This window comes from Acromyrmex echinatior, chromosome 8, assembly GCF_024713525.1.
Source record: "Acromyrmex echinatior isolate Ae372 chromosome 8, ASM2471352v2, whole genome shotgun sequence".
Taxonomy (NCBI): domain Eukaryota; kingdom Metazoa; phylum Arthropoda; class Insecta; order Hymenoptera; family Formicidae; genus Acromyrmex; species Acromyrmex echinatior.
The window spans coordinates 1476777-1504719 of record NC_141859.1 but is presented as its reverse complement, the minus strand read 5'-3'; the positions used below and the strand labels follow the sequence as shown (position 1 = coordinate 1504719).

Below are 27943 nucleotides of genomic sequence, written 5' to 3'. Positions count from 1 at the left end.
CTGTTTTCGCGCGACACGTCGTCGAGCTAATTCTCTAGTGTCGCTCGCGCGCGTGAGAGAGAGAGAGAGAGAGAGAGAGAGAGAGAGATAGATAAACAAAGAAAAGAGAGAAAGAGGGAACGAGAGCAAGTTAATTTTACCTCGCGCGCGATGATCCTATAAAACGAGATATTGGCTGAGCGCGAACGGAAATGGCGCGGTGCCGATTGGCGGACGATGACGACAATACGCAAGCCGCTATTAATAAACCGGCGCATGCGCGCCACGCCGGCCGCCGTGTGTATCCGCCATTCATGCGAGTCGATTTCGTTGTTTCTGTGTGTGCAGGCACGAGCCAGGCCTGAGGCCAGCCAGCTAGGCACAGCCAGCAAGAGCGAGACGAACGGTACGTGGTGTGACGGTGAATAAAGAATAATATTCGCGTGCTACCTCGAGGAGGATACGATGCGAGCGTATTAACTGTACGAATATACACAGCGACGTACCACGCAGTGGCAACGGCGACGGCGGTGTGGTGGCGGCAGCGGCGACAGCAACGGCAGTTTGTTGGAGCACGCTACCCGTTTAGTACCTGAAATGATGACTATCCTCGGTCACGGTCCGCCGACGTAAGTTCTACGTTTGTACGCTCGGCAAAGGCGCGAGCGGGAACCGTGCGTGCTTGCTTGCGTGCGTGCATGCGTGTGAGCGAGCGAGCGAGCGAGCGAGTAAACTATTTTAGTCGCGAAAATTCGCCGCTGCCAAATAAGAGCTTCCTCGCGCGCGCGTCACCCTCGTCGTTATCGTCCGTCGTCGCCGTCGTCGTCGTCGCCGTCGCCGTCATCGTCACCGCCGTCACCGCCGTCGTCGTCGTCGTCGCCGTCGTCGTCGTCGTCGTCGTCGCCGTCGTCGTCGTCGTCGCCGTCGTCGTCGTCGTCGTCGTCGTCGTCGTCGCCGTCGTCGTCGTCGCCGTCGTCGTCGTCGTCGTCGTCGTTGTTGTCGTCGTCGTTGCCACCGTCGCCGTCGCCGTCGTCGTCGCCGTCGTCGTCGTCGTCGTCGTCGTCGTCGTCGTCGTCGTCGTTGTCGGGAAATGCGAGCGCGCAGGCAACCGCCGCCTGCATTATTCGCCGCATGAGATATCTCGCGCAAAAAGTGGCAGAAAGGCTGTGTGCTACGTGAATTCCGTGGCGTATATCATTCCTTCGCGCGCGGCCACGCGTGGCGTAAGCGATGGATTTACTCGCGCCGGATGATAACGCACGCCGCTTCCAAAATGCCGCACAATACGTCCAATTCAGTGGACAATCCCGATCGTTCTATCCGGTGTCGTCTCACCTCGGCCTTTGTCATTTGAACTCTCGCGTATACACGCAAGTATTTTCCTCAACCCACGTTATCGACTCATTGTCGTCACAGTGTCAAACGATCGACGGTCGAATTCCATCGAATTGCTGCAAAACGCGCTCGTAGACTCTTGTTTACTCCGAGAATTCTGATGCATGATCGAAAACAATTGTAATAAACTGAAAAATTCTGTTATAATATAGTACAGCTTTTGATTTTAGGTAAGAGTGGAAGAAGTGCCATTTTGAGGATCCGTAAGAATGATGCTAATCAAATAATAAAACGAGGAACAAATAATCAGCTGGTACAATAAATATTCAACGTGTAATATGGGGGCGTTTTTGGATACTCCGAACACAGAGAAGTGCAATGAGCATGGCACTGGTAACGGCCTGCGGTACGGCGTTGCCAGTATGCAAGGATGGCGAATGGAGATGGAGGACGCTCATCGAGCAATTCCCTGTTTGGATGGTGGTCTCTCGGATTGGAGCTATTTTGCAGTGTTTGATGGCCATGCAGGTGCATTGGTATCAGCGCACAGTGCGGAACACTTATTAGAATGTATAATGCAAACGCAGGAGTTTAAGGCCGAGGATGTTATAAAAGGGATCCACTCTGGATTTCTCAGACTCGACGACGAGATGAGGGATTTGCCAGCGATGAGCGCCGGCATGGACAAATCCGGCTCCACGGCGGTGTGTGCATTTATATCGCCCAAAAATATTTATATCGCCAATTGTGGCGACTCCCGGGCGGTACTCTGCAGATCTGGAACACCAGTCTTCTCGACGCGGGATCATAAGCCCGTTTTACCCGCTGAGAAGGAGAGAATTCAGAATGCAGGTGGTAGCGTAATGATCCAAAGAGTTAATGGATCTCTGGCGGTTTCCCGAGCATTGGGTGATTACGAGTACAAAAATCTAAAAGATCGAGGCCCTTGTGAGCAGTTAGTGTCGCCGGAACCAGAAATATTCATGCTAGACAGGGACGATGAACATGACGAGTTTCTAGTTTTAGCATGTGATGGCATTTGGGATGTAATGAACAACGAAGATTTATGTACTTTTATACGTTCAAGGCTGCAGATAACTGATGATTTAGAAACAGTTACCAATCTGGTTGTAGACACTTGTCTTTATAAGGTAATATATGAAGATATCTTATATATATATTTTTGTATTAAAAGTATAAATGTGATTATATCAAAAGAATATATTACATTTATCACATATCATTTATCACATATTCATTTATTTTAAGATATAAAGCAAATGTGAAAATTACTTTTAAAATTATTTTTAATTTGTAAAATAATATATAAATTTTTATTATTGCTCATTATACATCGTGTTGAGTTACATTCTTAATTTTTCTTTATGTCTACAATCATATGGAATAACTGCAAACTTTTGATGTTGATCGATGTTTTTTTTTATATAAGAATGTATTCAGAACAATCTAAAATTTCGTTACAGGGTAGCAGAGATAATATGAGTATAGTCCTGGTAACATTTCCGGCTGCACCAAAACCAAATCCTGAAGCACTGAAGCAGGAGGCCGATTTGGAAATGGCTATTGCAAGGAGAATTAAAGGTTCTTTAACTTTTCCATACTTTAATTCATTATATTCTTTATGTTGTTGCATTAATTCAAGATCACGATGCCACATACACGAAAGTGACATAATAAATTAATGTTTGTTGATATAAAATAAATGTAATGATAAATTCTTCCTGGTGCATATTTAATGAAATTTTGCATAATTGTGAAGAATTTGATTAGTGCCAAAGCATATAAAAAAATATTCTTCAACATAAAAATATTATGAAAGTTGATATATGAAATATCTATTTTTAGCAATATAAATACTTTTATTCTCAGATATTTATAATACTGTAAATACTGCAGCTCAATGAGGGGAAAAATAGAGACCAATAATAATGATAGAATGAATGACTCCAAATAGCGTAATAGTTCGCAATAGTTTGCATATGATTATAAGTGATGTGTATTAGACAATTAAAAGTTCAGTAGTAGGAACTATTTATAATGTTAGAAAAATGTTATCGTTGATAAACTGATTTATTATTGCGTTATTAGAGGTGATGTGTACTATTCTAAAAATTATAAAGAATAATATAATAGATAAATTATAAAGAATTTGAAACAGCCAATATCTTCGATGTCACATAAATGTAATCTAATCTAGTTTGAAAGATCAAGAGTTTTATTTTCAGAATAATCTTGTATTTACAATCTACATATCACATGTGCCACAAGATATAACTAGTCATTACACGCAAAGCAATCTTGCAAAAGTGATAAAAATGTTTTCCAGTGTTTTAATGTGCGTAAACAGCAATAATAACAATTTATAATTCTTTAAAATAACTTTAATTGCGATTTGAAAACAAATGTAAATGTTAAAGCTTGCACAATCAATTGTACAAATTATGTGTAATAATAACTACACAATGTGTGAGTCCCACTTCTTAACGTTGCACTTTGTGATTAATAAAGTTGATGTCTTATACGCTATATATCTGTCACATATGAGAAAACAACAAATCGTTGATGTCTTACATCGTCCTGTGTGTGCAAAAACGCATATTTGTTCCACTTTAATAAATTCCATCATATTGCATCTGTTATTTTTCAAAATTTTCTGAGAGCTTGATACAAACAGCTTACCAATTTTCATGTGAAATTCGAGATGTATGACGCGTATGGTATAGATGCAATAATTCACGTACTAAAATATATCATTATTTCCTCAGATCTCACGTTTTATTAAGACTGTATACCCGACTAATGTAATAATGTACATTTCAAAGATACTAATTTGTGCTATGTGTTAAAAATATGAAAGGACTGTTATTAAGAAAATTAAATTATATTGTAATATAAATACTATGGTTGTTTCTTAAATATCAATATTGTTATAAAAATGCGTAAAAATTGCAAAGCTTTAAAAATACGTACAATGCTTAATGTGTAATAACACAAAAGTATAAAAAATACAACCCACTTATAAGAAAAAAAAAAATTTATAATGTTATTCCACCAGAACAATATTTTATAGTAATTGTAGCTTACTCCATACATGATTAATTAAAAATATTACATCAATGCTATACATTTATTAACGGGGCATAAAAGTTTTTAAGATTTCATGGTGAGTTATTTTATTTGGTTGAAAATTCTTATTTTTTGTTTTTCTGTTAATAGAATCGAAAAACGATTAAATTAATTTTTATTAAATTATAATCGAAAGAAATTATATGTGGATTATATTTCAATACACTTAGGAACCGTCCATCTAGAAAAGGTCACCATGAAACCTCAAAAATATCTGTGCCCTATTTATAATCAAACTATCATGTGTATCAATTCAATGTTTCGTATTATTTTCTTTAAAATGAGAGAGAAAAAAATTAGTCTGTAGTATCATAAAATTAGTACACATTATTTCGTCATGTAATGACAAAAGTTGTCAATAAATATTATGCAAAATTCTTGCTGAAAGATATGTTCCACCCTTGGAGTTGATAAATTAACCTAAAGTTCAATCTTTAAGTAGAAACTATATATATATATATACATATATATCGAAAGAAAGTTGTTCCTCTTGTTTATGTTTGTTCCTCTTTTAAAGTTCATCTAAACCATGTCATAAGGTAGGTGCAAATTTTCTTACGAGAATCTAACATTGTCTGTTATCTACTTTTGATATCAATTTTAATAGCAATGCATTTCTTATGGAGGAACATTGCAGCAGATATCTTTTATTTTTTTTTCATAATATCCAAAGGATACACAATTCCAGAGGTGGACAATTTGCATCATATATTTGAAAGCTTGACTAAAATGTATCTACTTAAGACAAGAGTATGTTTCCATAAGAAATGTAATGTACAATCTACTCTTCCAGTCCTAAGTAGATGCATGTACACAATTGTGTTGTATATGCGCGTGTGTGTATATTTCGATATTTGCTAATTATTCCATATTTGCTAATTATATTCTCGCAAGCATCTTGACAAAATGCATGTAAAAAAATTATCGTATTGTGTATTATAAATTGGGATATGCAAACATAGTTTATATTTTTTCAATAAATTATCACATTTTTATTTTGATTTATTATTAATAAAGAGGAATATGTATGGAAATGTACACTTATAATTACATATAAATGTATAAAATAACAGTGGTTTGAGAAAGCAGATAATTTCTATTGCTACGTCTATGGAAAATTTGAATTATAAATTTCATAATATTGAATAGTATATCAAGCACATTTTGTTAAGCGTATGTTTGGATAGTTGCATTTAGAATTGCACATAATCTAAGAAAACCATATAATTAGCTATTATATTATTTATAAATTGATAAGTTCATAATTTTTATAAGTTTAATAATTTTTTAACGAAAAATATCTAAGTTACTTTAATATTTTTCTTCTATATTTGTAGAAATAGTCGCCCAAGAGGAGGACAAGAGTGAATTTGATTATCTAAAAATGTTGGAACTTCTTAGAGGAGGCGAGCGTTTTCCTTATCTGCCTCCTGGTGGTGGTCTTTATGCTAAGTAAGTTTAGCAACATTAAAACACGATTTTTAGAAATAATAGTCTGTACTCAGCAGAGTGTTTAGTTTGTAACTTTTAAAATTTTTCTTCCTGCTGATTGGATTATTTTTCGATCTAAAAGAATAGTCCTATCTTAGAAGAAAATTTTTGACAGTTGTAAAATAAATATTCTTACGCGGTAAATTATATCATTAAACTAGAATCAAAGTTCTTAGTAAAAAGTATTAAAAGTATTATTTAATATTTTCGTTTTATTGCCAATCATTATTAAAAACTTAAAAGGGTTAGTTTCTGTACAGTGAAGTATTACATAATTTTAATTTAGGAAAGATGACTCATACTTACGTAACATGTACATATACATACATAACTGTTTTAAAACGATATTTTGAAGTATATTTAATATTTAGTTATATCTTTTAATAGAAATTGAGAATAGACTTTTTACGATTTTCATAGTGAGATCACGGTAATGTTAGCGTTACTACTACCAAATACAACCGAATCGACAGTCTTCTACCAATTTGGCTAGATTCCAGAATATAATTAGATTCCGTCGTGAGAGTCCAATAATTTTATACTTGACCTTTTCTAAATGCACCTGAATTATTAGTACTCATTTTCGAAAATTTCATAATGTGCAATAATCATGTTGTATTTCTTTTCCTTTCAGGCAATCATTTATCGAGAAAATGTTTCGAGAAATGTGTCCCAGCAAAGCGCATTCTGTAAGTGTTGGATACATCCCTTTGACATAACTAACCCTCGATCGTTTTCTAAACTGCATCAAATGTACAATTATATAATAATAAGACATGTTCCATATTCATATAAAGATGCAGAATTTACCGTGGACACATTTATTTGAATAGTAATCCCTAATGTAAGAAAATCCTATCAATGTTAAAGAAAAATTACGATGTATTATAAATTGGTGAGTTTTAAGAGAACTAAGTTTCGTAAGTCTCATAAAGCACATAATTAGTAGACTTCTACTAAGTGACCCACGATTGGTAACGTAAATTAGTGCGTAAATTAATTAAATATTATGTACTTTTGTAAGTGTTTCTATCCATCTATCTATACTATTTGTTTAAAAACTCAAGCTATACAAAAGTTTCCTTATTCATCGTAACTTTAGTAATCGTAACAGACATTGAAATATTATCCGGGGGTTATGTATCTATTTAAGCAATATATATTTTTCTCGAAAGATTTATTTTAGAAAAATGGCTGAAACTTAAGTGCGCTGTATCGATAGTAAACATACTTAACTAAGTTCCACTATTTTGTGCAAATTATTAATTTGCAGATTAGCCAGTTAATAATTTTAATGGAATAATAGTACAAGTGAAATATCAATTACAAAGGGACTAAGGATAATTATATAAATATTTACTTTTAATTTTAATACGCACTTCTATCGTTTTGAATATTTTACTTAGAATATGAGAAAGTCGAACAAACAAATACTTGATATACAGATGTAAGAAAATATTTTTATGATTGATGGCATATTTCAGGAGAAAATGTAAAAATTGTGTTATGTACTTTACAAATAATCCAAATTGATCTTTGACTTTTTACCATTTAATCATTTTTTATAATTATCACACATTGTATATGTGTTGGATTTTATAAATTTCTTTTTCATTTTGGGAAATAAAAATTGTTTATATTTCAGTTATATTATAAGCAGAGGGTTAAACAGATGTTAAACTAAAAATTAGATGTACAAGCTGGAATAAAAATGAAAAATTAGATAATATGAAAACTAATCAAGGTGTAAGTTTTAATATAATATAAATATGTAAAAAAATGTAGAGAGCATGATATGTTATGTATGCATTTATTTGGAGGTATTTAAAAAAAAAATGATATCTTTAAATATTTAATTATTATGAAATTTGCACAATAGACTAATACTACTATACATTTTATACCGCTTGCGTAGCTCTTTCACACGCAAACAGGATTTAATGTTATCTTCATCAAAAATGTATTTTCCTCAGAACTGTACAAAAATTTCTGTATTACAATACATTCGTGATACATTATGAAGCGAGATTTTCATGGAATTTAATAAGAATTTAGTAGAGTATTTCTGTCATGCCCTCTTGCCATGTTGATAAAAAAATGCATAATATTGCGATATATAATTATATATTTTTGTAGATCTAGGGAAAAAATTAGTGCTCAGAATATATATCTACTCCTCTGATTGGTATTTCCTACTTTTCATTTATAATCAGTTCCGATGTTTATGGAAATATCAGTCCAGTGTACTTTGTAGAACACGGAAACTTTTTATATGAGAAGAGTAGGAAAAAAAAAGATTATTTAGTTTTAAAATTATCAGTCCTGTATACACACACACGCGCGCGCGCGCACACACACACGCACGTACGCACACACGCGCGCGCGCGCACACACACACACAAGAGTTGATAAACAGTACTGATATTTTCTTCAAATAATTTAAAAAAATGAGAACTTAATACACTTGACGAGGAGGCCTTGAGTTTAGTTTCCTGTAATGTTATTTCATAAATTTTATATTTGGCTACCCACAATCATAATAGATTAAATTGTTGTATTTAATGTATATTCGGAAATATATTATACAGTAAATATATTATTGAATTTGTAATTTAAATACATTGTATACAAATTCAATCAACAGTGATAGAGTAAAACATTTACCTAACACATATATATGTATAAATATATAAATCAGCTTTATGAATAGCTTTTGGAATAACGCATATCAAACATTAATCTTTCGATTTTTATAATCATTTTTCACGCATATAAAATCACATATTTTCTGAAGAAAGTGGAAATTATACATCAAGGCCATCCTCGTGCATACGATGAAGTATACATGTACCAAAGTATATTATCGTTTCTGGTTATAAAAAGAAATGTCTAAAACTAACAAAGTTAACACTCAATCTACTACCCGTTTTTTTTAAAGTAATATATTAGAAATATAAAAATATATAAATCTTATACAGAGAACGGATTAACCCTCTATTTTTACTAACGATGTCTCATTAAATGGAAATGTGAAGATACTAATGTTTTGCTGGTATTTCAAATTTTTTTCTTTCTAATCTGATCAATAGAACGCGAAAATTCATAAGATTTATAACGATGGATTTTTCCAGACGAACAATACTGATGCGTGGAGCTGATGCAATTATATATAATCATTTTAAATATGAGCAAGACATTTCTTCTATTGTAAAACAAAAAAAAATAGAAATAACGCAACTTGGATCATTCAAGCAGAGTGGCTAGCCATATGAAAATCTCACAAATTTTCACGACCTATTAATCATAATAATATAATTTTTTAATTTGGTTAACAAAAGCTACACAAAGTATTAGATTTTCACAAGATTGTGAATTACAGAATAAACATATTACAGATATACGTGAAGCTTTATAACTTCTTGAAGTGATTGAAGTCTAGTTAATAACATATAGCGTGTATCTAGACTATGGATTTATAAAAATAATTTGATATAGCTGAATATTTCCTTTTGCTGAGCTTTCCGTGCCTCATCTAGTGACAATGATATAACGCCCATATTAATGGTATGTGTTTTCAACTCGTATTGCAAACAGTATGCAGAATTGTACAAATATGCTTTTAATTGAAAAATTATTTGGTGGCATAATATATAATATTAATTTAAATTTACGAACATATTAATCATTTACATTGTTAATGCAAACTATTTACTTCATAAAAATTTGGAATTTTAATTTTGGAATGGATTATCATCTTTTTGTACTAACTTTTTTTACATATAGTCTTAGTTTGCGTATTGAATATAATTCATATTATACACACACATTGAGTCAAATATTTTATGAAATTTGCAAGAGGAACAATTATATGAAAATTTTACAAATGTTTCTGTATCTATATTCTTTTAACTTTTCAACATTGTGTGTATATTTAGAACATATACAAAATGGGACTATTAGAGAAAAAAATTGTGGAAAATAATGTTTTCATAAAAACAGAAAAAATAATATTCTATTAATGTCACTGTTATATAACATTATACGTCAATTAAGTTCAATTGGCATAATCGTAGTGATGGAACAGCTATGATATTGCATTTATTTCTTTTTGTGATCTTGTAATTGTTTTAAATGTCATTCACAATTTTAATTAATTAATTACGTATTTATTAAGGATTGTAAAAAAAAACTTATAATTTTCGTTGGGAAATTGTAATATCGTATATATCTTATTATTACATTTTCATATATATCCTATTTTATTTTAAACTATAATTATGTTTACATGACCGTTGAACTTTTGAAATTTTTGCAGGAATTATCAAATATAAACAGATTTCTCATAATATGCATTAATTATATTAATGCTTCACGAATGCTATATGATCCATATCACTTAAGAGATCCTTTCTTTTTTAATATCTGTATCATATTTTTTTCTGATAAGTTAAATCATTATTATATAATGCTATTTTCATAGTAAGAAATTACCTTAAACATTTATTTAATTTCATTTGGGAATTCTTCCTTAATGAATTCGAAAAAATGTTGTGTACCACGACACTAATCTATTACAAATTATTTTTTATTCTTCTTGTGAAGTCTTTAGCCTTTCTTTATTCTTCTGTTGAGCCAGAGCACAAGTCTGCCAAGGGACACACAGATCCCCACTGACCAAGCTTAATAACAGCTGTTAAAATTTTGATACAGCCTCTACTTAACCTTCTTTTTTCTAATTTAATTAATAAGAGAAAATAAAAGATTGAAATCATGTGTACTGTTGTTTTTAAAATGGAAGCTTTAGTATTAACACACATTTTTATGCGGCGTTTAAAATATACAGACAGAGTTAAGAAGATAAAAAAGGAAGTTAAGATCTTACAATAAGCGCCTGTCGTATACTGCAAAATTTTGGTGTTTCAAATGCGGTATACTATTTTAGATATATTATTATTGTCGTGTGTAGAGAGTTGTCGACATGATTGTACAATACTTGTCTATGTTTATTGTACATAATACGCATAATTAAAATGATTTGATGGGAACAAGTCTTTCGTTTTTCGCTATAAGTAAGCGTAATGTGTAATTTCTAACATTTTACCTATTTCCAAGCTATTGACTAAATATAAAATACCTTGTTAGGTATTACATCGCTACCACAATGAACTTGGATAATTTTATTTTAATTGTTCCATTCTAAATAATATGGTTTCTTTTATTTAAAGAGAGAGAGAGAGAGAGAGAAAGAGAGATCGGATAACATGGTGAACCGACAATCGTCTGTTGCACAAACGAACGAATGCCTGATATACGCAAATATTCACGAAACTTATTTTTTCACAATGAAAAATTGTATTATAACCGTAGTATCATTGTGATTAATTACAAAAAAAGTCTATATAGAGTACCAATAAACATGATAAAGTTATCAATTATTACTTCCACAATAAGAAGGTAAAGATAATTAGAGCGTAAAAAATGAAGTGATCAGAATTTTTTTCATTTTTTTTGTATTGATATTATATACGTTTTTTCTTAATTGATGAATACGTTTTCCCTAGAAATATGCTATTGTCAATAATGAGTCGATAAATAAATATCCGATGTCTAATACTTTGTAACATATTTTCAGAAATCTATATTTAATATTCTGATATTTATCTTTAGACAATACCACTTTATAATTATGTAGTGTTTTTTTCTGCATGATTGAAATGTACACGTGTATTATCTCCATATTATTAGCTTATAAAAAAGCGATATTTTATTTATTCGAAGAGAACTGCAAAACAATATATTAAGAGAATAAAGCTGGAGTTATATTTTCTATTTAAGAATATTTAATATTTGAACATTATTTTTTGAAGTATAAGAAAAGAGGCGCACTGAATTATTTTTTCTTTAGATAGATATCTGATTAAATATTATTTTCTTATATTGTGTCTTTCAACAATCTGTTTAACATGCAGTGTTTTATTTTTTTTTCTGATATTTTCATGATACTTGATTTACGTGATTGTAATTAGAAATCAATTTTTATATTATATTTATAATATAATAAATAGCATGTGATATTTATTAATATTTCAAGATGATAAATAATGTTGTAATAATGTTTTAATCAATCATCATTGATGATATTCCAGTGCATGTAAGTATGTAATTTATATTATTTATTTGCAATATTAAGGATATTATATAGTGGTATTGTTAATATATTTATATATATCTATATATCAGTAATACAACAAGTTATAGAATTATTGATTAAAACTAAATATATTTGTAAAAATATAAATAAAATGCTAAACTAGAAACAATCAAAATTAGATTAATAATTTTGAAGTCAAATTTCAAATCGGAAAATAAAAATTTAAGAAGCTTAAATATAAGTATTGATCATATAATATCGGTCATGTAATATTGTTATATTTTCTTATTATGTTTTATAGACAAGAAAATATGTACAATTTTTAATATTTAACACAAAACTGTACACAATTACATTTTTTGTCTATAAGAAATTATATAAAAATTTTCATATCTATATAATAATTTGTCAGATCAGTTCGAAAATATTTAATAAAAAATATGTATATCTACAAGAAACAAGATAATGTATACATATACGCATAATTATTAAATCTTGAGGAAAAGATGTATGTGCAAAAATTAAAGTACTATATAATGATATGCTTACAGAATTCACAGAGCAGTTAATGTATGCAATTACGTATACGATTTCATACATGCGAAATTGCAATAGACTGGCCAATCCAAAAGTGGTGAAAATGAGATATCTATCATCAAGAGTCATTATGGAGTACTACATGAGCAGAGACTGTGCAGAGTGGTAATTGATTATTAATGTCAGTTTCTTTTTTGAATTGTTACATTTACGCGTGATAAAGAAACAAAGCATTTTTTTCAATTAAGGATAAAACGGAGAAAAATTGGGAAAATTCTTTTAATATATATCTCAAACATACATTTTTTTACTCCTTTTATACATTGAATTATACACGAAACATCTTCATACGATATGTATTTTTAAAATTTTATCAACTTCAACAGAGATAATCATAACTTTGAAGTAAAATTATGCTACATAAATAACTGATATAATTATGTAAAAATGTTAAATTACCGTAAGACTATTGATTAGTAAATTAGAAACCTAATATATTGCTAACTTTAAAAAAGCTATTCTAGAATTAATATACATATACATACATATATATTTCTTTGGATTGATATATGTAAAATTATATTTAGTTTATTTTAATGGGAAATTGAACGTAGCATAATTCACACAATGTATATTATGTAATTGTAGAAATTGATGTATTCTTCACTTAATATCGCTGTATGATTATATGCATAATAGGATCTTCAAAGCACAGTTAATTTTTTTTATATTTAATTGTGTTGCACTTCTTATGCAATTAAAACAATTTTATTCGATCGTAAATAAAATAAACTTTGTTTTTTATATAAAAATAGAAATCGAAGCTCTCATATATATCCCTTTTCCTATTATATAAGATTTACTTATCTGGCAACTTCTATTTCTTAGAGTTGCCTGTGCTAGCTCGTTTAGATATCTTGTTCAGTAATATATATATGTGTGTATTTACGTGTACGAATACAATGTGCTACAAAAATTATTTTTATATGTTTATTCCAAAATATTGAAGATGATACAAAAGATCTAAAATGGTATGGACATACCGTTAATATTTAAAAAGTATGCGATTTTTCTTATTGATATTACTTAAATATACAGTAATAACAATAAAAAAACAGATCCTAGTTTATTTGAGGTATCACAATGTATGTTTGTTCAGATAAAACATAGCCATTTTATAATAAGATAAAAACTGTATATTCACCTATCCACGCATACCCACATATGTATGAAGTACTTAGCTATTTTATGGTTTTCATTTCAGTTATTTTATAGTTGTACATTTCTAAAATGTCATTTAAATTGTTGCGCTTTGTGATTCAAATCTGCTTATAGTTCAACTTAAATATTTAATTTAAAATATACTGGTAACGCCTGATTTAATGCTTAACATACAACAATCATCACGTCAAAGTAATTACACACGCACACGCGCACACACACATGCAAAATATACGTTGATAAATAAGATGTATAGATGAATTGTGCTAAATTATTAATATATAGATAAATTTATATTTGTTAACATTTCAATATTGTAGTTTGTCTATTTGTGAAATTTTTTTGTTTTCCTAGCTGTTCACATATTCATAAAATGTTGTAACATTATTCAGAAAATTGGATATATACATAAGAAAATTATTTAATGATGAATTAGTCTATTTGTCTACCCACAACATCTTTTTCGTGTTTTTTTATTCTTACACTGTCTAAATAAGTGACTCGATTCATAAGAATTGTCTGATGATATTTCATAGAAAGTATTTTCATCATATAATTCTGAAATATATTATGTTTACGTTTATACATTGACTTCACAATTGTCAACAAATTATTAATTATCTTTACCTTGGCCTTCAGATGACCAAAAATAAATTATTTCTTAATCTAAAAAAGATGTTCAGTACACTGTACAAAAATAAAATACGATTATTATAGATTGACTGGATTAAACATTTAACTGGAAAAAACCAAATTGTTAATCATTTTGTAGAATTGTGTGCTAGTTTCTTATGGATGATCATATATTCTACAATGACCACAATACTATTTATCAATGCTTTCATTTATACACACTTAATATAATCAAATCAGCTAACGTAATGCACTTTACAATAATTTTCTCTTATACTATTAAGTATAAAATGCTTAATAAATTCTATTTCTATTTTTATGCTATGTAGTAAAAATATGTATAATGTTACACAATAGTCTTTCATATATAGTAAATAATATATATATATATATATATATATATATATATATATATATATTCTTCAAGTTTACCAAAATATTATACGACTCATTTAGCATATGAAATAAATATATTAACTTATTCAGTATTATTAGGTGTTGGAATTAATTCGTAGCGTTTTTTAATGAAAGAATGTTATTTATTTCACATGAGCATTAAAAAATACATTAATGAAAGTACTTTCCCATCACTTTCTACTACTTTTGACCATCTTTCGGGCAGTGAATGAATACCGCGTCGGAAGAACTGTTCATCTTTAGATGAAATCCAGGAATCGAACCATTTTGTACAATCTTCGTAAGATGTGAACTTCTGCTCGCACAAGCTATGAGCTAATGATCGAAACAAGTGGTAGTCGCTAGGTGCAATATCAGGAGAATACGGCGGGTGCGGTAGCACTTCCCATTTAAGTGTTTCCAGGTATGTTTTTACCGGTTTTGCAACGTGTGGGCGAGCATTGTCGTGCAGCAAGATGACTTTATCGTGTCTTTCGACCGTTTTTGCTTCAATGCACGGCTCAAGCGCATCAGTTGCCGTCGGTAGAGATCTCCAGTAACGGTTTCATACGGTTTTAGCAGTTCGTAGTATATGACACCCTTCTGATCCCACCAAATACAGAGCAGGAGCTTTGAGCCATGGATATTGGGCTTTGCCACTGATGTTGATGGTTCGCCGGGCTTAACCCATGACTTTCTGCGCTTTGGATTGTCATAATGGATCCACTTTTCGTCACCGGTAACAATCCGATGCAAAAAACCTTTTCTTTTCTGCCGTTGAAGCAGCAGTTCGCACGTGAGAAAACGTCTCTCAATATCCCTTGGTTTCAATTCATATGGGACCCAATGTCCTTCCTTCTGGATCATGCCCAAACTTTTAAGACGTTTTCCTATTGTTGAGAAGTCAACTTCCAATGACGTAGATAATTCTTTAAGTGTTTGACATGAGTTTTCATTGAGCAGTGCCTGCAAATCGTTATCTTCAAATTTTTTCGGCTGACCAGGTCGCTCCTTGTCATCCAAGTCGAAATCACCAGCTTTAAAACGTGCAAACCACTTCCTACACGTTTGCTCAGCCAGAGCATGTTCACTATACACATCCACTAAAATACGATGAGCTTCAGCTGCACTTTTGTTCATATTAAAATAATGAAGCAAAACTCCCCGCAAAAACACTTTATCTGGCACAAATTTTGACATATTCAATGAATTATACAGTATTGTTATTTATGATTTCAAGAAAGGTTATGTACGGCAAATGACGTCCTATGATAGATGTTTACAATGTATACAGAACTATAGGTAACAACGAAATAGTGTACTGCTTGTGCCATCTCTTGTAAAACGCTACGAATTAATTCCAACACCTAATAATATATAGCAACAAATGCTTCACTGCAATCAAAGTTTTTGTTGCCAACCAAAAAATAGCTGAAGTTTAATTACAATTCCACGGTATGTTCGAAAACTTATACAATTTGATCAGATTTTAATGCTGATTTTGTATCAAGTGTGAATTCTGCAATATAAAATATATTAATGACATTTAAGAGGGAAGTATATCTCATTTGTATAGATATATAATCGCAGCAAAGGCGATGAGCATAAAAAAGGCAGTCATTGCACATTTATATGTTCTACCATAACAAATTCTATATCAGTATACTGTGCTAATTAACATACATCTTGTTTTATAGACCATTAGTATACATCTTAATATATCACAATCTAATCTATTTTCACAGTGCAATTAAAATATAAAATGTCTGTAAATTTATTAAACAGCCAGTTTATTAATCCTTTTCTAGTTTCTTTAAATTCGAGCTAAGTTAGATATCAGATCTAACGGAATCTGTCACAGCGTATTTGAACTACTTTGAGTGTCACGCGTAAGTTAAGAAAGTCACATATTTACATGTTGATTTCAAAATCACATTCGTGCTCTCCTCCGCAATATATAAATATTATTATACAAATATTATTTTTACTTCATCTCTCCAGAGTTTCTGCCCTTTGATTTGAAGAATTCGAAATATATTGTAAATGTGCCTACATCGAAAGAAATTACTAATTAAAAGAAAAAAGTTATTTATTAGTCCAACCTCGCCAAATCGAGGCGATACTGGCTGCTGCACTTGTTACCAAACCACCAGCGACACTCTGATGTACTTGCATACTAGAAGATTGTTGACTAATCATCGCAGAAGACGGTACTGCCATTTCAGGACAAGCGATACTTGGTACCTGCATACATACGCCATGAATACCAGTATCCATCAATCGTGTTCCTATTGCTTGAATTTCGTCATAGAAGCGTACATAACTTACAGAAGTATGACTTACAGCTTCCCATCCCCAACACAAATCTTCTTCGTCCGAAGCTGAATCATCACTATTTTCCAAATCGGGAACTAACTGATTGTGAAGTTGTGCTATTACAGACGGATCAACTTCCATTGGTCCAATTCTATAATATGCAATATACATGAATATGTAATTATAAATTTACGAATTCGTTTCTATAATCTGTTAAGATTAATAAAATTATTACGCATTACCTTCCGAGATCACTAATTTCAGTATTGAGCAAATGTATCAAGTTTTGCAATGTATGCATAGGATTTAAAACTTCTATTTTGGTATTTTGCGTAAGACACAAATGTAATACGTTACTATTTAGTCTTGCTACTTTCCTAGCAAATTTTTGGTCCGACAATTCATTCCCGCAAAATTCTCTGAAAAAACATGGCCAAGATGAAGAAAATATCTCACACAATTTATTGTTAATATGTGCTCGTACATTACATTATCTACACCTAATAAAAATAGACATGGATAAAAAATATCATGAATATATGTTTGCAAGTAGTATATATAATTCTTAATACGTACCCACAAGTAAGTTTATATGGTAATTTTATATTAACATAATAGGCAAGAACATTAACCAGTTGTGTAGCGTATGTCAAAGCAGCACTAATATTATACGCTGGATTGTGCATTGCGTTTTCTTTATTTGCACCTGGCACTCCATCTTTATTTGCCGCAACTGAACATAATACATTTATGTATACAGAGTGTCTGGAAATAATCGCCAAATATTTCATGGGCAGGTAGAGAGGACTAAACTGAATCGAAGAGTCCTCTACCATTTTGTAATTTTCGCAATAGTTAACAAGATATTAATTTAACTAATCTGTGCTTCGCGGGTTTTCTCTATGTCTTGGTCCATTCTTGATGTGCCAACGTTTCGTAGGCCTTGCAGTCCACTTCATCAGGGCGAGGAGCAGCCTGATACTGAGCTGTTCCTCCAGGTCCTTCCTTTTTATGTTACGCTACTTGTTGAGGTGGGAGTTTTTTGATGGTGGAGGAGAGGAGGGGGGTTAGAGTGATGGGGGAGACAGATAGTGAAAGATATTAATTACTAAAAATTGCCAAATATTGGTCTTGAATAATTTTTTACTCAAATACTATCAACTTTACAGAAAAACTGCAAGAGACAAAAATCATTTATTTTCTTCTCATAAAATTCTGAGAATTTTTTTAGAATTTTTCCAGAATTTTTTAATAATCGTATTTTCTCATGTAAAAAAAAGAAAATGCAGTACTAAAAAGTTGATAAAAAATTCTGAAAAAATTCTTAGAACTTTATGAGAAGAAAATAAATGATTTTTGTCTCTTGCAGCTTTTCCATAAAGTTGATAGTATTTAAGTGAAAAATTATTCAAGACCAATATTTGGCAATTTTTAATTAATATCTTGTTAACTATTGCGAAAATTGCAAAATGGTAGAGGACTTTTCGACTCAGTTTAGTCCTCTCAATCTGCCCATGAAATATTTGGCGATTATTTCCAGACATCCTGTATATACTTAGGTGTAATGTCATTAACTAATATGGGAATAAAAACAATTACCCCAAAGAGAATAAGCGCTGTAGTCTCCTGTCGCTGGTAACGTTGGTTCAACAATGGAATGATGGATTTCCAGAGAACTTTCTTTCTCGTTAATCCATCTACCCCGTACATATGACGTACCTGATGCATCTGCTAATGCGCTAGTAAGAATATCCGAGGTGGCACTGTCACTGTCTTCACTGCTGCACAAACTATAAATAATATCCGTAATATTAACAATCTTGGAAAATTTTTAACAATTCTATATCGCTTTTATGTTTACATTTCTAATACCTTCTATTTGGTTGGACCTTAGATAAAGGAAAAATGTACTGAATTAACTGCTTGGCAGCAGTTCTAATAACTTTCTTTAGTTGCTCCCTTTTTCTATCCACAACTTCTTTCTGTTTCTCCTGCTTAACTTTTAAGCCATTAACATATCGATGTAATTTCTCTATTCTATCCTCGTGCCGTGGCACTCGAAGAGTCAACTGAGAGTTGACATCTTTCAAAACATTCAGACGTTGATTACCTACACGTAAAAAATTAAGTAATTAATAGAAGAAATAATTTAAACAATTTAAATAATTCAAGTACTGTATCAAGTGCAAATTTTAAGTCTTACCTCTATTGATACTCTGTCTTGTTTCGTTTACTAGAGACTGCAGTAATCTCACTCTTTCTTTACATGTATTTATATCACAAATCTGAAATTACAAATTCAAAATATGAGATATTACATCACTAAATAAACATATTGTATAAGAAAATATTTTACTTGATGATTGCACAATTATATGTATTTGTTCAAATTACGTGATAATTTTCTGTATAACAGTCTTCATTTAATTATATTAAAAAGACCAACTGTCTGCAGGAAACTTCTTCGTGCTCACGTATTAAAATAAATATGTATCTATAAACAATAGTGTCTCTTTACATATTAGATCTGTTCTTTTCAGCTGAACATGTATTGTTCATCTTTTCTCCTTTTCTTTTTAATGGAGAGAAAAAGAAGATGAATGGGGTAAAAAAATTCAGCTGAAAAGAGAATAGATCATTGGATAGAAATTTTAGAACAGAAAAGAATTAAAGAGAATTTTAGTTTAATTTAGAACAGAAAATTCTAGGAAGACTAAATTATAATTTAGAACAGAAGAGAATTATTTATTTTTATTATGGTACCAGTTTATCTCTCTGCTTGTGCCTCTCCAGAGCCTTCATGCACTTCTCTTCTAGCTGGGCTCTAGCAGCCTTCAGCCGTATCAGCCGCATTTGTTTATCGGCGAACCTGAATCATCAGTAATTATAACTTACAGCTGGAATATATTCCTAACGCGACATCGCTCTCAAAGACAGCTATAATGTATTCTCAGAAATAACACGTTTCTGATGGACTCGATCAGATCTAAAGATGTAAAAAAAGAAAAAAAAAGAAAAAAAAAACAATCTATTGCGCTTGTGGCAAGAAAAAAAGAAAAATGAGACGCACCGTTCGGAGTAGACAGTGTTTGAATGTATAAAATCCCCGTTCTGGACGCACTGGCGGCAGTAAAAAATCCGACGGCTGTTATGGCACAATGGACACTTGAGCAGATTCATGCTCAGACGACTCGACGCGTCCTCCAGCTCGGACGAGAGCTGGAAATCCGCGGGCGCGGTGCAGGAGCCGTCGGAGCTACTCGTCGCCATAACCAACAGCAGCGATAGCGACGACGACGATGACAGCAGTGACAGCAGTAACAGCAGTAGCAGCAGCAGCAGTAGTAGCAGCAAGCAGCAGTAACAACAGTAGCGGGAAAACGACGGACCCTCCTCCTCGTCCTCCGACTGACTTGTATTGTTGTGTTGTGCCTCATCAGCTGATCCGCGATTATTTACTCGTGCCGCCGCGCCGCGCCGTGCCGCGCATCCTTTCCTCCACTCTCCAAGACTCCGTTCTACTTCGTTCTCGCACGTCGTCGTCGCTTTGTCTCTTTCACGTTGACGTCACGCGATGATTTCCAGCCAATACCGTTTGACATGTAGAGAATGTTGCTTTTTTTCTTTTCTTTTTCATTTACAGAAATCTAAGAAAGAAGAACTCTTAAAGTCAAAATAATGTCAGTTTGATGTCATATTGATCGATTATTAATTTTGAACGAATTTATGTAATTTTTCTGTCATGATTTAATTAATATGATATTATTTTGACTTTCTTGTCTTCCTTGGAGATGTTTTTTTTTTTAATCTGATACCATACGTTTTGTCACACCAGAGAGAAACCTGAGAGAGATCATGCCGGCTTTTTTCCTGTTATTACCATCGAAATCGCCCGTACACTACCACCAATACATTCTTTTCAGTTTGGGAACGTGACATACATTTTCACTATCGATAATCGTATCATCGAAAGTAGATGTGGTTTGACTCTGTACTAAAGTCCTCAGGACTGAAGTGTGCCGACTATCTAGAGGAGGGATAATTTAATTTGGGTCCTTGAAAAAATTTTAATTTCGCATCTCCTACATATGTAAATAAAAGTTGTTGAATTTTAATAAACGAAATTGAAAATTCAAATAAGTTAATTTAGTGAATTTTTTCTTATAATGTCTTATAAAATTACGAAATATTATATTTCTTTATAAATTTCAGCGCTCGTTTTTACCAAATATAATTACTAGTATAATTGTTTTATTTTAGAATAAGATATGAATGATTCTGTCATTCACGTTTTATTCTAAAATAAAAGAGTTATTTAGTATGCATTATTTTAAATAACAACACTTCTAACTTATTTCTTATTTAATATTTTAAATAAGTTTTCGGAAATTAGTTTATATTTTTTATTTTAAACAAAACGTATCAGTTTTTTTTACTGATTCCTACGATTTTATATTTTAAATAATTCATAACAATTATTTTACCGATCCATGATCGGCATTGTACGTAAGTTTAAAGAATAACAGAATAATTTGCAGCAACAGTAGTAAATTAATTTTTTAGCTGAAAAATTAAATAATGATTAACAAGATATTTAATACTTTTAACCAAAGTTGATTGAGCGTAAATTGTTTCGCAATATTAAGAAAATTTGCATATATAGTGAATGCAAAAAGTATTCATACAGAGAAAATATTTTTTAAAAAAACTTTATTTTTAAAAAGTAAATATTATCCAGCGAGAAATAAGTCATTGAATTGATGTCGAATCGATATAAATACGATGATTTCAAAAGATACGTATTAATTATACAAAATATATCATCTGAAAAAAAGCGAAAATTAAAAATTGTATTGTTTGAATGCTCGAAAAGTATTCATATAGACGAGAAATTTAGCTTCTAAAATCAGGAAAATATGCTCGATATTTACAAACGAGTTGTTTTATATTAGAACAGAATGTATTTATTGTATAAAATTGCTAATTAATGTTTATTTTTTACAACTGAGACTTTTATAACAAATTTCCTTGTACGAATACTTTTTGCTCTCATCGTAATTTTATAAAGGATATATAGAATATTATCAACCTCTCTTGTTAAATATGAATCATTTAAAATATTTTAAAAGTATAATGAAAATTGAGACATAATGTATCGTTAGAATATAAAAAATACCTCACACACGCGAATAATTATCAATTACGTTTATAAAAAGAACCACGCAAATAATATAGGATTAAATTAGTGCCAGAGATGTCACAAAGCAAAGCACGAATTGTACGACGATATCCATTTGTTAAAATTATGTAAAATATGAATAAATGAATAAACGTGAATATTTTTCATTCGCAATAGCAGAACATCTAAATGGTGCGAGGAGAACAGCGAGGGGTGGGGGAGCGTACCGGTGTCACACAACACGGTGGTTGATGACTACGTCATCACTTCGGCATTCGCTCGGCGATCTCGGGGGGAGACGAACGTGTTTTTCGAGTCGCTCCGGATGTCGCATTAATTAATGAAAATTATATATCTACGAACGCGAATTACGTAAGATTGCCCAAAACTGAAGAGTGTACGGAGTGTAAGGATTAATAGGTTTTATTGTATCACACATGGTTTTTGCTTTATTTCTTAAATTACGCACATACACAGCTCATGAATATTTTAGATATTTCATGTGTTCTCATATGTACGGTATATAAATGAAATTTTTATTGTTAGATATTTCAAATTGTGGCTTTTTATCACTTTAAATCGTATAATTTTGTCATTTTCATGTTTGTTACTCCGCATTCTTATGATATGGGAAAAGTAACAGATAAATTATATTTAAATTACATATCTCTAAATGTGAGTGCTATTTATACGTATTATTCTAGTTAGTGGAAATGTGTGAAATTTTGTTTCATAATTTAAAATAAATTTTTACATTTATTTTCATTTAAAGGATGATATATTGTTAATCTTTATTTAATTGTAAATCATAAAAAAAAAACAATAAAAAGAGATATAATATTGGGATGTCAGAAGTACTTCACGTGAGCAATTATGTAAGAAAAATCACGCTAGTAAAAATCTTTTTTTATTTCTTACCTTTTGTCAGCACATTGTAATTGATACGAAATATGTAAAATTATAAAATGAATATTAAATATGTTTCTCGGTGTAACACAATATAATTATATCACATTAAACGACTCGCGCCGCTAAAATTAGATATAAGAAATTGTTTCATTACTCGGAGAACATTAAAAATGTAAAAAATAAAAGTAAATTATTTCACTTCGTAATACGTTAATATTTCGACAGTTAGACGGTTGGCGCGCGACCTTGGGGTGAAGATGGCACGGGATGGCACGGGATGGCACGGGGTGGCACGGGATGGCACGGGGTGACGCGTCATGTTTACGCGTAATTATTATTTACCGCGCAGTCATTCTCTTACCGAGATTCATACAAGCAAGTGAAGCAAGTAATCGTGTTGCGTGCGGCTCTTTTTCACATTACGTTTTGAAATCTTATCGCGAAGAATACCAAATATAATACAAGACTTTATGAATAATTAATCATACTAGTAATTGTATTGAATATTAATCATACTCGTATTATGTGAATATTCATACAATATTTTTAGCATTTTTACGATTATTATATGTTTCAAAAAGAAATGTGAAGAAGAACGGCACGGCTACTTGTCTGTACGAACGGTATCACACGAGTCAAAAAGCAACTTTAATATGAATATTCTCCTGCAAATAACGCAATTCTTGCTTTCATAATTATCATAAATATATCCAGTAAGAAATGACAATGGAATCGATGTCGAATCAACGTCGATTTGATGATTTAGACGTCGAATCGACATCGATTGTCATTTCTCACTGGGATAGTTTAATAATTTAATTAATTTTTTGTTTTTGTGCACTTTTTATTATACGATCTGCTTAAAAATTAAACGTAATTTTGAAACTATTTATCGATAAAAGGAATATTTCTCTTTTTTACTAATCTCTAGTCCATTTCATTGACTCTAATAATATCTTACAGACATCATTTATAAATAAAAAATTCAATCCTTTTATCTGCTCTGAATTTGTTTTGCAATGATAACAAATTGCAGATGTGTGTTTGATATTCATTTCTAAAAGTTACATAATACTGATTACATAATATTATAATTGCAGAGTAATATAGATAATAGTTATATATTACATTTTTTAGATTATCTTCCCTCTCACGGGTACGATCTTGACGTGGTGGGAGGGCTCAGTACCCAGAGGACATTTACACGAAAAGAACGGTTTTTCTCAAGTATCTAAAAATTTTCGGATCTATCTGAATAATACATCTAGATAAATTTTTAGATATTGAGTAAAATCGTTCTCTTCGTGTAAAAATCCAACGGGGAAGCTAACGTACCTTCGTCGCCGATTTACTTGAAAATAAACGAACCGCAGCCGGTTCGTCGCGTCGCGCGTTTTCTTCGGGGGTGTCGTTTAAGTTATCGGACTCAAGTTATAGTCCGCGCGCGATTATAGTATTATTCGCGAGTGTTTTACGGGAGTGGCCTGTGCGAGAGGATGTCAACCCTATTCTGAGAGGAGGAGGAGGTCTGGGAGAGGCAACAGGCACCGGCGGAGCAACCTTGCGGTAAATATTATTTTTTATTTATGTAACATCAATATTTTTCTTCTGTTAAATTTATTTTTGAGTAGTTTCATTTTAATGATTTAAAAATGATAATTAAAATAAAAGGATTATTTTAAAATTATTTGAAACTTTATAAATATGTATTTTTAAGAAAATGTATAATTATTTTTATAAATATAACTGAATGGTGAATTAGAAAAAGTCAATGCTTATAAAAATTATATATTTTGAATATTATATAATTTTATTTTCAAGAGAACTTTGTATTTAGTAAATATTTTTTGAAATATTGGTTGATTTTTTTACTCTGTTTTAATTTGAATTTCATATTCTTTTTGTTACAGAATCATCGTAGCGACGTTGCTGATATAACTCCGCTGTTGCGCATCGGATTGGTGAGTGATAAATTTATGTTTTTATTAGGATAACGGATGTGTGGTAATTTTATTAATTACTATATATCTATAGATGCATATGCATCAATTTATTAAAAATATATGGACAACTGTATGTTAGCATTCCATACATCCGTTGCCTTAAAATGGATAAGTAATAACAAATTAGGGTAAACTTAATCCTGGATACTTCTTTATTATGGAATTTATTGTGCATGCACTGTTAAATTTATAATGTCACGTTACAACCATTCAGTAAAAAGTTTTTCATGCATGAATATGTATAAATATGTATAAATATACATAAATATCCATAAACATGTATAATCATATATGAAATATGTCTATACATGTTCATACATCCCTCTTTCTTTTGTAAAATTATTTTATAGTGTGATAGAAATAATAATAGTAATGTGAAGACATTAAAAATAATTAAAAGGATAATTTTTATATTATTTATTTTAGAAAAAAATTAAGTTTGAAGAAATGTAAAAAAATTCCTTATGTATAATTATAAAATTATATATATAAAATTATGCGTATCTAATTATGTATGAGCAATTTTTTTTATATTTTTCCAAACTTGTTTCTTTTCTGAAACGAATGCGAAAATTAACCCTTTAATTATTTTTAATATTTTTATATTACTATTATTTCTATTATACTAAAAAGTAATTTTACAAAAGAAAAAGAAATGTATGAATATATATGGACATATTTATATGATTATACAAGTTTATGAATATTTATGTATATTTATACATATTTATACATATTCGTGCATAAAAAATTTTTTACCGGAGCTTTAAATTATTTCTAATTATTATTAAATTTAGCTGAAATTTTGTGTACTAATTGTAAATTCATACGTTAATGTGAACGCTTTATTATTAAGTAATTTAATCACAAAAGTATAATAAAAAATAGGTTCTTTCGTTTTTTATATTAAAATAATACATCTTGGAAGTTAAAACAAAAAAGAATAAAATATTCGTATTTTTGAAATATATGAAATACGAGAAATCAAAAAATATAAAATAATTAGAATATATGAAATTATTTTCTATGGATACCATTATATAAAAAAGTGTTTTATACAATTTAATAAATATTGTTTTTCCTATCTATCCTATCCTCAAATATTCATTCAGGATTAAATTTTATACAAGTTTGTGCAGAAAAGCAATACCTATATACACATATACGTATAATATGAACTGTTTTCTAAGAAATTCCTTCTGTTTCATACTTTTTTTTCATCTTTTGTTTCACACTTATTTGTACATATCTTACTAATGATAATAACAATTTTAGTGTAGAAAATTTTATGTAGAACATATAATTTATTAATTTATTATCTTGCTTTTCTGTAAAAGATTTTTACATTTATTAATTATTATTATTTGTCTCAATGCACTTACTTCAGCCTAATCTTTTATAACTTATCCATATGTAGTAACTGGACTTTATACCAGTTAAAGTAGTAACATGATGTAAGATCTAATATACATTTTATCAAGAAATATAAGAATTTTATCTTATAATTTTTAAAATCGCGTTCAAAGACACGCGTTGCATGACATAAAATATTTAGTTTTGAAATAATAAATTATTCAAAAAATGATTCTAATAATATGCGAAATACGATAGAGATATATTTATTGATGTGAGGGAAAATTATTTCTTTTGGATCTTACATTATTCATCTGAATTTCTCATCTCCGCATGTTTTGAAATGAAATTCAATAACGAATCGTTCGAATTGTTAAAAATACGTATATAGGCCTTGAATTTTATCAGATGATAATCGATTTAGTAATTTCCAGTCATTTATTTTTAAATGAAGTTTTTTAACATAAAATTTACATTAAGATTAAATTTAATCTAACTTCGTAATCTAGTTTCGAGACTTTTGAAATAAAAACGTTATTGACATGAAGATTTTTTAATTTAAATTAATTTTTAGTCGAATATTTATATTTTTGATTTTAAATAAATGCGAATAGAAAATAAACGCGAAATTTATTCGTATATTAATAGAATTATTATTATTATTATATTATTAATGATAATTGTTTATACAAATATTTAGTTAATTTATTGTATTATTAATAATAATTGTTTATATTAATATGATGGCCTCTTCGTGACGCGTTCGTGTTTCGCGCATCATACAAAAGTGTTACGCTTATTGCTGGCGATAATCGGCAGCAAAAAGGAGTATTTCTCCTTGTTGTCGATTCTGGCTTATGAAACCAGAATATTGGCCAGGAGCAACGAAAGGTGAGTTCAATATGGCCAGAAGAAAGAAGAGAATCTCTACGAGCCCAATGAGCAAAATGTCTAAAATCAACGCGTAAGACAACTTTAAAATGTCTTTTAGTATAGTAGAAATATCTTAAAGAATTTTTTAAAGAAGCCGGGAAAATATGTTTCATATATAATTATATAAAATTATATATATATATATATATAAGAATATATATAATTTTATATAATTGTATATAATTATATATATATTTTTAATATAATTTATATAATCTTACATATAAAATTATATATAAAATATTTTTTCCCGGGAATTCTTAAAGGTATCTTAAAGTTGTTTTATGCGTCGATTTTAAACATTCTGCTCATTGAGAAGTAAGTTGGTGTATGTGACACCACTTTAAGTTTGTAAAAAGT

General features: G+C 30.5%; 2 protein-coding genes and 2 long non-coding RNA genes across 12 annotated transcripts; 2 read left to right on the top strand and 2 right to left on the bottom strand.

Moving 5' to 3' along the window:
* Positions 1-232: 232 nt before the first annotated feature.
* LOC105150784 (protein phosphatase 1B) lies at positions 233-13458 on the top strand. 5 transcript variants are annotated; one of them, XM_011064096.2, is made up of 6 exons: positions 233-385; positions 1545-2465; positions 2799-2916; positions 5799-5913; positions 6587-6641; positions 12655-13458. In XM_011064096.2, the coding sequence occupies exons 2-6, from the start codon at positions 1653-1655 to the stop codon at positions 12670-12672; spliced, it is 1119 nt and encodes a 372-aa protein (XP_011062398.1). In that variant the 5' UTR covers positions 233-385; positions 1545-1652; the 3' UTR covers positions 12673-13458. The 5 variants fall into 5 exon arrangements, with proteins under 5 accessions (XP_011062398.1, XP_011062395.1, XP_011062399.1 ...); XM_011064093.2 differs by lacking the exon at positions 12655-13458 and having other exon boundaries at positions 6587-11000; XM_011064094.2 differs by lacking the exon at positions 12655-13458 and having other exon boundaries at positions 253-608; positions 6587-11000.
* LOC147908664 (uncharacterized) lies at positions 3926-6593 on the bottom strand. Its single transcript, XR_015545996.1, has 2 exons — positions 6259-6593; positions 3926-6027 (listed from the first exon to the last, which is right to left on the bottom strand). It is a non-coding gene; the product is annotated as an uncharacterized LOC147908664 (long non-coding RNA).
* A 1553-nt stretch (positions 13459-15011) lies between the features above and the next one.
* On the bottom strand, positions 15012-23712 carry Atg14 (autophagy related protein 14). 5 transcript variants are annotated; one of them, XM_011064089.2, is made up of 9 exons: positions 23656-23712; positions 20277-20853; positions 19970-20075; positions 19410-19491; positions 19079-19316; positions 18806-18996; positions 17783-17939; positions 17449-17625; positions 15012-17357 (listed from the first exon to the last, which is right to left on the bottom strand). In XM_011064089.2, exons 2-9 carry the CDS (start codon positions 20474-20476, stop codon positions 16976-16978), a joined length of 1533 nt encoding a protein of 510 aa, XP_011062391.1. In that variant the 5' UTR covers positions 20477-20853; positions 23656-23712; the 3' UTR covers positions 15012-16975. The 5 variants fall into 5 exon arrangements, with proteins under 5 accessions (XP_011062391.1, XP_087265009.1, XP_087265008.1 ...); XM_087408883.1 differs by lacking the exon at positions 23656-23712 and having other exon boundaries at positions 15012-17134; positions 17234-17357; positions 20277-23191; XM_087408882.1 differs by lacking the exon at positions 23656-23712 and having other exon boundaries at positions 15012-17134; positions 17219-17357; positions 20277-23190.
* Positions 23713-23789: 77 nt separating this feature from the next.
* LOC147908663 (uncharacterized) lies at positions 23790-26246 on the top strand. Its single transcript, XR_015545998.1, has 2 exons — positions 23790-24860; positions 25205-26246. It is a non-coding gene; the product is annotated as an uncharacterized LOC147908663 (long non-coding RNA).
* The last annotated feature ends 1697 nt before the right edge of the window (positions 26247-27943 follow it).

Coding starts and splice junctions, on each gene's coding strand:
- LOC105150784 (XM_011064093.2), top strand. CDS start 1,653: ATGGGGGCGTTTTTGGATACTCCGAACACAGAGAAGTGCAATGAGCAT. Junction 2,917..5,798: donor TATTGCAAGGAGAATTAAAG/GTTCTTTAACTT, acceptor CTATATTTGTAG/AAATAGTCGCCCAAGAGGAG. Junction 5,914..6,586: donor GGTGGTGGTCTTTATGCTAA/GTAAGTTTAGCA, acceptor TTTTCCTTTCAG/GCAATCATTTATCGAGAAAA.
- Atg14 (XM_011064089.2), bottom strand. CDS start 20,476: ATGGCGACGAGTAGCTCCGACGGCTCCTGCACCGCGCCCGCGGATTTC. Junction 19,317..19,409: donor AAGACAGAGTATCAATAGAG/GTAAGACTTAAA, acceptor TTTTACGTGTAG/GTAATCAACGTCTGAATGTT. Junction 17,358..17,448: donor GAAATTAGTGATCTCGGAAG/GTAATGCGTAAT, acceptor TGCATATTATAG/AATTGGACCAATGGAAGTTG.